This window comes from Rhagoletis pomonella, unplaced genomic scaffold (genome assembly GCF_013731165.1).
Source record: "Rhagoletis pomonella isolate Grant_MI unplaced genomic scaffold, Rhpom_1.0 Rhpom_scaffold_00006, whole genome shotgun sequence".
Classification (NCBI taxonomy): domain Eukaryota; kingdom Metazoa; phylum Arthropoda; class Insecta; order Diptera; family Tephritidae; genus Rhagoletis; species Rhagoletis pomonella.
Genome location: NW_023458560.1, coordinates 70,864,849 through 70,876,676, shown reverse-complemented (window position 1 = coordinate 70,876,676; position 11,828 = coordinate 70,864,849). Strand labels below are relative to the sequence as shown.

General features: G+C 33.5%; 2 protein-coding genes across 4 annotated transcripts in view; one reads left to right on the top strand and one right to left on the bottom strand.

Moving 5' to 3' along the window:
• The window catches only part of LOC118741239, an 8,286-nt gene extending 4,860 nt beyond the window's left edge, over nucleotides 1-3,426 (top strand). For 2 of the 3 annotated variants that reach the window (XM_036473153.1, XM_036473151.1), the window contains exon 2: nucleotides 1,282-3,426. In XM_036473153.1, coding sequence (XP_036329046.1) covers nucleotides 1,711-2,463 — 753 coding nt within the window. In that variant the 5' untranslated portion in view covers nucleotides 1,282-1,710 and the 3' untranslated portion in view covers nucleotides 2,464-3,426. Of the gene's footprint in view, nucleotides 1-548 lie in introns of those variants that run through there. The other variant, XM_036473152.1, reaches the window with a different exon arrangement.
• Nucleotides 3,427-10,266: 6,840 nt separating this feature from the next.
• Nucleotides 10,267-11,614, bottom strand: LOC118741243 (nuclear protein 1). Its single transcript, XM_036473157.1, has one exon. The coding sequence runs from the start codon at nucleotides 11,336-11,338 to the stop codon at nucleotides 11,132-11,134; it is 207 nt and encodes a 68-aa protein (XP_036329050.1). The 5' UTR covers nucleotides 11,339-11,614; the 3' UTR covers nucleotides 10,267-11,131.
• Nucleotides 11,615-11,828: the final 214 nt, after the last annotated feature.

Sequence of the window (11,828 nt, the reverse complement as noted above, 5' to 3'; positions counted from 1 at the left end):
CTGCTTTATTGGCGGAAAGCTTTCTTTTAATGTAGCACTTATAATCGAGCCATACCTAGAAATAGTATTGATATAAGGAAAACAATAATAAATAAATTTTGTGCTCTTAAAATTTTATCCGCACCTTTTTCCAGCTGGATACATCTTTTGTCGGTGGGCCTAAGCTGTTTAGCTGCTGAGCGACGCTTTCCCAAAACTCAACTACATCCTCTTTAGCTCCTTTTGCAAAGCCGCGAGCAATGTCCGGCCTTTCGGTCAGGCATTCTACCATTTTTTCGTATTGCGACCGATTTGTTGTGATCTTCGACCTGATAATTTTGTAAATATTTAACAATAATCCATTTTTTTCCAATCACACTTTAACTTACATATTTTTTCCTTTACACACTTTATTTTATTGATATTTTAAAAGAATTCGCTTCGCTCCGACACCAGTTGCTCTTCGTAGAAAATTTCCGACAAATACATACAAATTACAGCTACGTCGGATTCAGGCATACCAACATTACGAGTTTCGAAGATGGTCTCCGAATTTCGAAATTACGATACGGCAACGCGGATTACAGCATACCAATTTTAAGATTCGTAGCAAAATCGAATCTACGACGGATTACAGCACAGGGGTGAATAATTTGGAATTTATCAAGCTTTGGCTTGGAAGTCCCCAACCTTCAACCTCGCAGAGTCCGTGTGAGAGCGTGCAACAATTGCAAAATATGGTTTTGAATAAAGTACAGAATTTAGCATTAGAAAAAGAACAAGTACAATTGGAAAGGGAAAAACTTAAAATGGAAAGAGAAAAATTTAAATTAGAAAAAGACAAAGTGCGTAATGATTTTAAGTTGAAAAAATTTGCATTAAAAAACGAACTTGAATTAAAAACGGCCGAAATCGCATTACGCACAGAAGCCGATGAGAGATTAAAAAAATATGAAATATACTTAAAATCTGGTTAAATGAAATCTAATGTTAAATAGTATTTAGAAATACATACATATATGTATATGTAAATACATACATAAAAACTAATACATATGTTTTTAATAATATTAAAATAACGCAAATTTATAATGTTTTTTCGAAATTCAATTCTTGGAAGTTTGACAATTTGAAATACCGTTAATTTTACATTTAAATATGTTTTAATATTAATTTACAAGCCTACTATGTACATACATACATACATAAGCTAGATAATAAAACTGAATATTTTTTATTTACTAGTTCAGTAAAAGAACAAAGTTGTTTCATTGCATTTTATATATACAAATTTTCATTTAGACTTTGCTGAATTTCTGGAACTTTGCTGAGTACGATCGGAATGAACCAAACATCGTGTGCACCGCTACAAACATTTCACCAGGATATTTTTCGAGCCAGAACATTTTTCACTTATAAGTTTAAACAATGGTTATTTCCTAACCCTTCTGCAAGCTACATACATTGACGCTGAATTTTATTTTGCATAATTTTTTTAACTCGTCGTTTAATTGCACAAACACAGGTTAAAACTTAATTTCTCTTTAGTAAGCTGAATTGTAATATTCAAATTGTTTCATTTCAACAATTATAGACAGTGATTTTTCTGCTTGTTGTACTCACACCAAAGAATAATGCGCAAGTGTAAAAGTAATTTAAGTCCGCGTGTTCACTCCATTACGTTACTTCCAATATAACCAGAGGGGTAAGCTTATATTCGGCGTGTTGAGGATGAATTTCCAAAATAATTTCAATGCGGTATCAAATACACCAAAATCAAATTCTGATAGCAAACGTGGTATCGTCGAGGCTAGAATTGAAGCGAGACGAGCATGGAGAGCAGCGTACATGAAAGAATATCGGGCTCGAAAAAAACGCCAGTCTGATATTGTACACGATCGAGTTAGCGCTAAAATATCGAGAGAGAGAATTGAAGATTCAACGCCTGATAAACCTCTTAATAAATTGCAGCAAAAAAGGATGCAATTAACCGCGAATTCACAAAACTACCGAACCCGGAAAAGAAATTTAAACAATGCAGCTTCATTTGCCTCAATCCAATCAATCGAAACAGACAGAATATCTGAACCTGATTCCTACGATTCAAATGACGGTGAATTAGTACTGAAGTTTGAGACCTCTGATCCACAGTTGTCAACCTCTCAGAGCTCATCCGATTTTACAACAACAATTGTCAATAGGAGCACCATGGAGAGTCCAACAATGCGACAGAGCATTATGGAAGCTTCGCAAACCACCGCTCACAATACACACGCTAGTAATCGCAACGATTTAATTAATTGGAATTTACAATTTATGAAGCTTGAGCCGGGCAATCCACAACCTTCAACGTCGCAGAGCGCATTCGATTTGTTTAAAGAACAAATTTTAGCGATTGAAAAAGAAAAAGTAGAATTAGAAAGGGAAAAATTTAAAATGGAAAGAGAAAAATTTGAATTAAAAAAAGAAAAAGAGCGATTTTGAGTTGAAAAAATTAGCATTACAAAACGAACTTGAGTTAAAAAAAGTCGAAATTACATTACGGATAGAGGCCGATGAGAGATTAAAAAAATATGAAATTGACTTAAAATCTAGTTAACTGTTAGTGTTTAAATGGTATTTACAAATGCATATGTATGTAAGTACATAGAAATTAATATGTACACATGTTTGAATTATATTAAATTAACATAAACTTATAATTTTTTTCAAAATACAATTCTTATGAGTAAGACAATTTGAAACCCGTTAATTTTTACGTTTAAATAAGTTGTAATATTAATTTGCGAGTATATCATGTACATGCATACATAATTTGGTTAATAAAATGGATATTATTTATTTACTAGGTTTGTATAAATACAAAGTTGTTTCATTGCATTTTATTTATAAATATTTCCATTTAGACTTTACTAAATTTTTAGAACTTTGCACATGTATATATGTATTTGAAGGATTTTACTGAAGTATCAACCAAGAGCAAATATGTAGATACACAATTATTCACATAGAATAGATTTGATAAAGTCATCGTTAGGTACATACATACATCTGTGTTCACAAACCATAACCGCCTACGTCGAGTTAAGATAAAATCGATTTATATATGCTGTCGTATTCTCCAAGTACTACTGTATGCGATTCCCCATCTCCCCAGCTAAGCTATTTAAGAAGTTATAAACGAAAATATTTTACTTTCCCCATATGGCTAATATTACAATCCAAATTGTGAATGCCCACAGACAAATCTATTATTTCGTGTATTAACAAAATTTATTTGTTATAGTTATATTTTATAAATCAATTTATAAATTACTAGAGTTATCCGGCCACGACTTGCTGTGGCTCAATCTAATAAAATTGAAATATGAAGATTGGAGAACTTATATGATTTTATTTGCATTCTTCATCTATCCACTTGTTCATTTTCAGTGACTATCGAAAGTAATCAACGCCAAATCCCTGAAATTGTTTCCATCAAGTACTTTTTAAACAGCTTTCATCTGATATTTTAATACTCTTTTATTATTTTTTACTTTTTTGCAATACTTTTCGTTTCGGAGTCATTTAATAATTTGTTTTTCAAATCTATTAAGAAAATCCTCAGTATAAAAATTTATATCAGTGACACCCTTTTGAAAAATATCTGCATCAAAGAGTTTTTGAACAATTCGTTTGATGAGTTGTAAATTTTTTGTTCATTCTAATAAAACTTTTCCGAACACCTTTGCTTTAGTATCTATGCAGTAATGTTCATTTATCTTGACTTTTTAGATTGGTGGCAACACTAATGAAAAATGTTTCTAAGTCAAAACTTTCTTAAATACCTTTCCCTTTGATACCAAATTTGTTATACATATCGAAAGCTTATATTAAATACCCTCTATTTGCACTTTTCACACAAATTAGATTCTGATTTAAAAATCCACCTAAGACTTAACTATCATCGGTGATATTAATGCAGACTTTGTATAACGCTTTATAGAAGAATTTACTATTAAATTGCAAAGTCATAATTAACATCAGTGATGATAGGTAAGTCCCTGTGGGTTCTTACATCACCAAGTAGTTCTTGTGAAAATTGCAGATAGAGGGTATTGAATATAAGCCATCGATATGTATGTATATCATTTATCTTATCAATTAAAAAAAAATGTTTCTAAATTAAGCTTTCTTAAACCACTTTATTGCAACATTTAATTTACTTTCATCAACTAACTTTAATTCAATTTTTCAAACAGGTGGCAGCACTCTAAAATATCTTGGAAATTAAGCTTTCTTATGCCTCTTTAGTTTCATAGCCATATTGTAATAAAATGTTATTTATTTTATAAATTTAATCGAATGCAATTTTTGAAACATATGGCAACCCTCCTCAAAAATATTTTTGATATTATTCCACTTTAGTTTGATACCCAAACAATAATATTTCATTTATTTTATCAATTCAATCGAAATTTTTCAAACAGGTGGCAACTCGTATTTTTTTGTTTTAAACCATGCGGAGTTTATAACGAATTATTCAAATTCAGCCTGCCGAACAAACGAACTTAACATTTTTATGACGACGTTTAAATCGTGTGAATCACCTAAATATGTGCTTTAACGTATACCTCGTGTTTAAATATATGTACTTAAGTATTGCACGTCCCTGCATGTGTTTTAAATAAATGCATTTTTTGCTAGCCAAAAATTTGCTGTCAATATTCCACATACATACATACATACATATGAAAGTACGTGAATGTAAATACCCCCGTAGGAAATAGGGGCTCGTAATAATGCCTTATCAGCAATTTACACCTCAGTTCAGCGCTCGGAAATAACCCAGCCAAACGTCATTTTTCAAGTTACAACATAAGGCGTCGTCGGAGATGTTCGTTTTGTGTTTTATTAATAGATGACAATTTTGGCACTAAAAGCTGCTTACCTACTTTCCCCAGTGGGACATATGTATGTACATACAAATATACATATGAATGTAATATGTAGGTGCGTGTGATGGGTATACACAAATGCATTTTTATAACAAAGACTCGCGGAATTATTTATTGACCTTGATGAAAATTGTTCAAATAAAAAAGGTTGTGGGAGGTTTCATATACTGTTTACACAATTGTAAATTAGTCGGTGAAACTGCAAAACGTTCTATGTCACTTATTACCTCTGGTGCTTAATTGATCTGTTATTTGTATCTGATCGGTTGTGGCAATAGTTAGTCTTCATCAGCCAAAGGCAGACAGTTTTGTCATTCGTTTTTTAGGATGTAACGATTTGCAGATGCATTCCAGTGCAAGTAAGAGACCATCTAAGTGTCAAGGGTACTAATAGACATAGACCGTTTTGCAGTATCACCGTTGAAATATTTAGTTTGAATAAGGTGATATTTAGCGCAGTAAAATTAGCCTTTTTCTCAAAATAAACAAAAAAATTGTAAAAGCGATTTTTAATGCAGTTTATGTACTTCTATTTAACACGTAGATCGTGGAAGCACAGTCTTGCAGGTTAAAAAAAAATATATATATTTTTTTTGGAAATAATTAGCAAAAATTGCGAACAGCTACGGTTTTCGCCATTTTTCGACAATTTCTGTTAAAAATACATAGCACAGTGAAATTTCAAAGCTGTAGACAATCTCATTCTCCACAACTTTATACGAACATTTTTTTGGTACGATGCTTAGTTCACGGCCGGAAACGTGACAAACATAGCGATGTAACGGCAAACAGTGTGGCCTTTTGAAAAATTCAACATGGCGTCTCAAATGTGGCGTCTAAACTAACAGTAAATTAGATTTTCCACCGGAGAACCCCGCACTAAAAAACGAAAAAGTAACAGCAGGTTCTTATGTTTTTGAGGTTGCTGATTACGAACCGAGAGTATGATTTTAAAAAATCATAATGGCGCATCCATGACGTACCATGACGTATCGTACTGTACCGGTTGACGTGTTGTTGAAATGAATTTTACACCGCTTCCCTTAAAGCATAAACAGACGGCAGCGTTGATCCGGATCAACTCGGGAATTAACTGCAGTTGATCCGGATTAAGTCCGAGTTAATCCTGATCAACGCCGCCGTCTGTTTAAGCTTTTTCATCGCTATGTTTTCTTACGTTCCCGGACGTGATCTTAGCATCATAAAAAAAATGTAGGTATAGAAGTTGTGGAGAATGAAAGCTTGTTCACACCAGAGAAGTGCGGTGATATTGCTCTCGGTAACTGGCTGTGCACCAGACATCTGCAGCGGGTGCATGATTTTCGTGTATACTCGATCATCTAACAAAACCCGTTTTACATCGTTCTCTGTATACGAGCAGAAGTATTGTTCGTTATCGACTGAGCTCAAGACGAACATGTTGGCCACAACACCCGATTGCTTTTCATACATACTTGATTGGGTTCGGGTGCTTTGCAGCTCAATATACCCGGGTGTTCGAGTTTCAACCCGAGTGTCCACAAAATTTTCTTGATTGGCTTATGACGATTTTGTTTCTACAAAAAATGTTGCCTTCTCATCGCGGTGTTCTTAGATTTTGTGCGTAGAGGGTAAAGAGAAGGTTGAATTTTTCGGTAGTTTGTTTAAGTGTACATTTAACCATTTCTTATATTTTTGCTCATACAAAATGCGGCATCACGACGCCTACATCCATTTAGGTATAAATGTGTGTAGATCGGCAATGCCCAAGCCCTATACACTCGGTGCACATTTATTTTTTGTAAAAGTACTTATGTACCTACATAGTTTTAGGCTGTGTTCTAATATATACACACACAGCTTTCCACGCGAAACTATACGAAATAGATGCAAAAACATTTTTGTCTACTTCGCTTCTAATTTTTTCATTGCGTATGCACAAGCACAAAGCAACAACATTTTCGTATGCTTTGTGGGAACATATTGGCGCCAGTTACCTTCAGCGTAAATTTCTTTGTTGTCCTGCATTTTATCGCAATGTTCGGGTGTCCGTTTCATTGTTACACAAATTTTCGGGTTAGCTGCGGGTGTCCGAGTGTGGTGTTCGCTTGTGCTCAATTTATAGCGAGGGTGATCGAACAGACTCGTTCGTAACCAAAGCAGCTGTCGGGTATGCATCTCGATCGAACACATAGTAGCCGAGTGTGGCGTTCGCTTGTGCTTGATTTTTAGTGAGTGTGATCAAAAAGGCTCGATCATACTCAAAGCTGTTCTCTGCTGTGCACTATAACGATTGACGATTTTTAGTTATAGATGCAGTTATATATTTTGAAATAAGGTCTATCGATTTCCATATCAATATTTTGTGTTTCCGAGATATTGAGTACAATTTTTTCGATAATTTAGTAAAAATTTAGTTGGTGATACAGTCATATTAAACTAATCAATATCTTAAGAATGGCGTTCTCCATTTTTTGATATCTCCTTTAGTTTCCGAGATATTGAGTAAAAAGTGTCGTTAGTTTGGTAGAAATTTTGATCACATTTTGTCGTATTTCATACAAAGTGGCTGCCAAATTGTGGACAAATGACGCTTACGACAAAATTTTACTAAATAAAATCCTTCATAACTCAAAACAAATTAACAATAAACATTAAAAATTAAATAATTTAAGAATTTTGTGAACTAGTAACATTTTCAGAGGCTTTGGAGAAATTCTATCATCGCGTTTTTGAGAAATTGCATTCCAAACTTTAATCGCGATTTCCCACAACCTGCCGAAATGAACATACGACAATCTTTTAAGCAGGCGACGATTTGGAAAAAAAATATGAACGGTACCTACCTATGTCCAGTGTTGCCAGAACTTTTTGGGCCGACCGGCTAGATTGGCAAAAAAAAGCGGCTAAAAACGGCTAAAATGTTTTAGTGAAATTTCACATAGACTCTGGCAAAAAACGACTAAAATGTTTTAGTGAAAATTCACATGCTTTATTTAAATAAATCGCAAGAAACGAAAGACTAGTTAACACCATTAATTTATATCGAGTGTATACTCCTCATCATCAAATGAATCACTATTGTATATATCACCGGAATTCATTAATTTTAAGAATGCACATTGGATTTCTTTGCTTAGTTTTTATTATATTCATTGAACTAAATATTCGCTCTACTTCTGCATTACTTATAGGCAAAACAAGAAAACTAAAAAATAGGTTGGAAAGGTCAGCAAAAGGGTTTTATCCTAGGGCATTTCGAAATTGATAAACTTCGGCCCAAAATTTTACAGTTGAGTCTAAATTACTCCAGGTATGTAACGTTAACCGTTGCCATTGCATCTCTATGGATGTTATTTCGTCGGCATTATATTTGTGTTTTTGTTGCTGTAGTTGAACAAATACTTTTGGTTTAACTACTCTTAATGCATTTCCAACCGAAAAAAGTCAATTTTTTTAGTGTGGCAATATTTGTAGGAAGGCGTTGGCGTAATTCCTTTATTAAAGTGATAATAAAATACTGACCATTTTCTCGAATTATTTTCTCGGCTTCGTGGTCAAAAGCGTTTGTGCTTACTTTTGTTTTTAAATACTCTTCAAAACTGTGATAAAACTGAGGAAATGGAGCAAGGTATGGTTCCAACGGGGAGCATATAGGATCAAATGTGTCCACGCTAATAACCACTAGGGAGCATAGATGCGAAAGTAAAACATTGAGTTCATTAAAAATCTTCATTGGGTCTGCATTATCGCTTTCGAACAACTTGTTTACTTTTTGCACCTGAAAATTAGGCAAATAGTAAAATCGGCTAAAAACGGCTAACTTTTTTTTACAAACCGGCTAACAAATCGGCTGCCGGCTAGATCGAATTTTCTCCGGCTAGTTGCTATCAAAACCGGCTAAATCTAGCCGGAAAACGGCTAAAATGGCAACGCTGCCTATGTCCTAGCTACTTCAAACTTGCGCCATATTACATCTAGTAAAATTGTGTGCTACAAAACTGCATGCGCAAAAACTTTTTAAGAAATCTAATCAAAAGTTTGAAATGTTTACGAAATATTGCATAAAGCTTCAAACTTGGATTGATGTTGTTTTTGTTAAAGAATTATGGGATATTTAAATAAAACAATTAAAATTAATTTGGAAAAATTAGAATACTCAAAACCAATCATTATGTGACCTTATCATTATGAAAACTTGTAACAAATTGTTATTAACTTTAACTACTTGGAATGAATATTAATAAATAGTTAATGGTACATAAATACCTACATATAAGTATAAATATGTACATACATACGTATCATGCTCGCGATAACTAAAAATCTTTATTTTACAACAACAATTATAATTTAATGGCATCGCACTCATCAGCATCGAGTGCAAATGAGTTCACTCTCAACAGGCGGACTCACTGCAAAACAAACATAATTCAGATAGCGCGTCAAAGCGGTCGATCGGTTATTTATAACAACTTAGAATATTATATGTACATATGTATAAATATGTACATACAGATGAATGTTTGTACATCATATATAACTAAAAAATATAAATATGTACTATATGTACATGCATACATATGTAGTACATATGTAGTACTTGTATACTAAATTTGTTAGGCGGAAAACAAAAATTTAACGTTGCACGAAATCCATTTATTACATGGTCGTGTATGTATATAAATATGTATGTACATATGTATGCATATATGTAAATATGCTGGAGGTACATATGTACATATTTAGAACGAGATCAAGCTATATTTACAAGCACAAGAATATGTACAAATGTATGTGCAAATAAATATAAACAAAATGTAAGTATAACTTTTTTGTCCTCGAAATAAATAATGGTTGCTGCTAGAATGTCACTTTTGTGCAAAAAAAGCGATATTTAATTTTTCTTAGTTGAATGTTTGCATATAGGGTATTATATTACGCCGTCCCATATTTTTCAGACTTTTGGAGCCAGACTATACTTTCCCAAAGGGTTTTTTTTGATGCGCCGAACTTGAATCACCTCAGGTTCTCGAGTTTTTTGTCGTCACATTTCCATATCAATATTTTGTGTTTTTTAGAAGACTTGATGTAACGTTTGAAAGTATACATATGTAACACTGTTTCTGGAAAATTCCGAGTAAGATTGTTGCTCATTGACATAAATCAAAACAAATGATCTCCATTTATGCAAATGGATATCCTTTGAAATGTGAAAAAGCTGAACAACTTAAGAAATTTCGATATTGTTTAAATTTATACGGAAAATACGAGTACTTTTGAGTTTTGCAGTCTTGAGGGTTTAAGGAAATCCTATCCCTACATTTTTTTTTTTCAAAAAACGTGAACATAAATAAAAGTCGCTTAAATATTTCAGTTTTGTTTTGTATTTTATTAAATATTCATTAAATTTGTTATAACTTAACTGCAGCTTCATACTTGTTACAGTCTCAAAAGGTTTTAATCCTACTGATGTACATACATTTGTATATTAAAAAGAATATGAAAATGAGTAATACAAAATATTAAAAAAATATTAATAATTATATTCAAAAAGTGACATTAGCGCATTGAATACCTGAAAGTACATACGCAAATTATGAGCTCATACAATTACTGATTTTATAATTGTTTATAAAAAAAATTCGCAAAAAAGGAATATCCAGTATCCACTATCAAGTTACTTAAGTAAGTTACAAAGTTATTCTAGAGCTAATAATAGTATCTACTAGTTATTAGTATTTAAAACTTTTTTTTTCACATTTAATATTGGCAATTTGCATTACATCTTTATTTTTTTTTGTTTCCGCTCTTATATATGCTGTGGTGTGCAGTAGACGACAGCCGTGCAACCTGCATACGCTGCACACAAAAAATGGCAGTTTCTGCAAGTTGTTGGCTGCTGTCACTACTGCTGCACGCCGTCAATACTCCCCGCGCTGCTCTGTGTACTTTCTGCTTTCGCTCAGCTCAACAAAAAAAACTCGACGAAAACTCGTTATCCTGCTGCGCTGTTATCCAACAAAAAAAATCTGCTTTTCTTTACCTTTTCCACTCAATCAATACGTACAATTCAATGCTCCTGCTACTCCCGTTCTTTGTCACCAATTCAATTTTTAATTCTTATAATTTTTCTTAATTTTCAGCTCACTTATCGTAACGCATTTGTACTCCTGCTTCTTATGCTGCTGCTGCTGCTGCTGCTGCTGCACTACTACTTTACTTTGGACCAACACTCAGTTTTTGGCGGCACACGTTTTTCGATTGTTGTTGGTATTCATAAATTTGGTTACTAATTTGCGTGAATGTCCATTAGGATCAAAGTGGTTGGTGTGCTCACTGGCCTCCTTCTTGCTACGTTGCTTGCCGCTGCGTCCCGAAAAGATATGCTTATCGTGGTCGAAGTTGTAGTGCTCGTATTCATCAAAGTAAGCCTCAGACATTTTTTTTTCGAAGTAAAGATTAAAGCAGCTCACAAAATTACAAATGAGATCTTGATGGATTTTAGTTGTTAACTTCCTTTAGTTTTGACTGCTTCTTTGTAAAAACTCCGTTTATTCGGTGGTGTGTAATACTTTTTGTAAGAAAAGTTTTTGTAGAGATATTTTTAGCTTTTACAGATATGCAACTCGCCTTTATAGCGCGTATAAGTACGTCTTTGCTTCGCAAATTGTGTTATTCAATTAAACTGGATTTTTGCTGCGCATTTCCCTTTATATACCCACCGGAGAGCCGGTGCGAAAAGCGCCGTTTGACTTGCTTTTGCTTTTGAATTTGTGTTTTGTTTCTGTTTTCGTTGCCATTGCTAGTGGCACTGTTGGCACAATTGTATTGGTGGCTTATGTGTATTGTTGTTGTTGCTGTTGCTGTGTTTGGGGCTTGCTCTCTATGTATTATCTCTCCCGCACTAAATGGGCGACAACCGGTTGGGGG

What these genes read in the sequence shown, in the direction of transcription:
- LOC118741243 (XM_036473157.1), bottom strand. Translation starts at nt 11,338, where the DNA reads ATGTCTGAGGCTTACTTTGATGAATACGAGCACTACAACTTCGACCAC.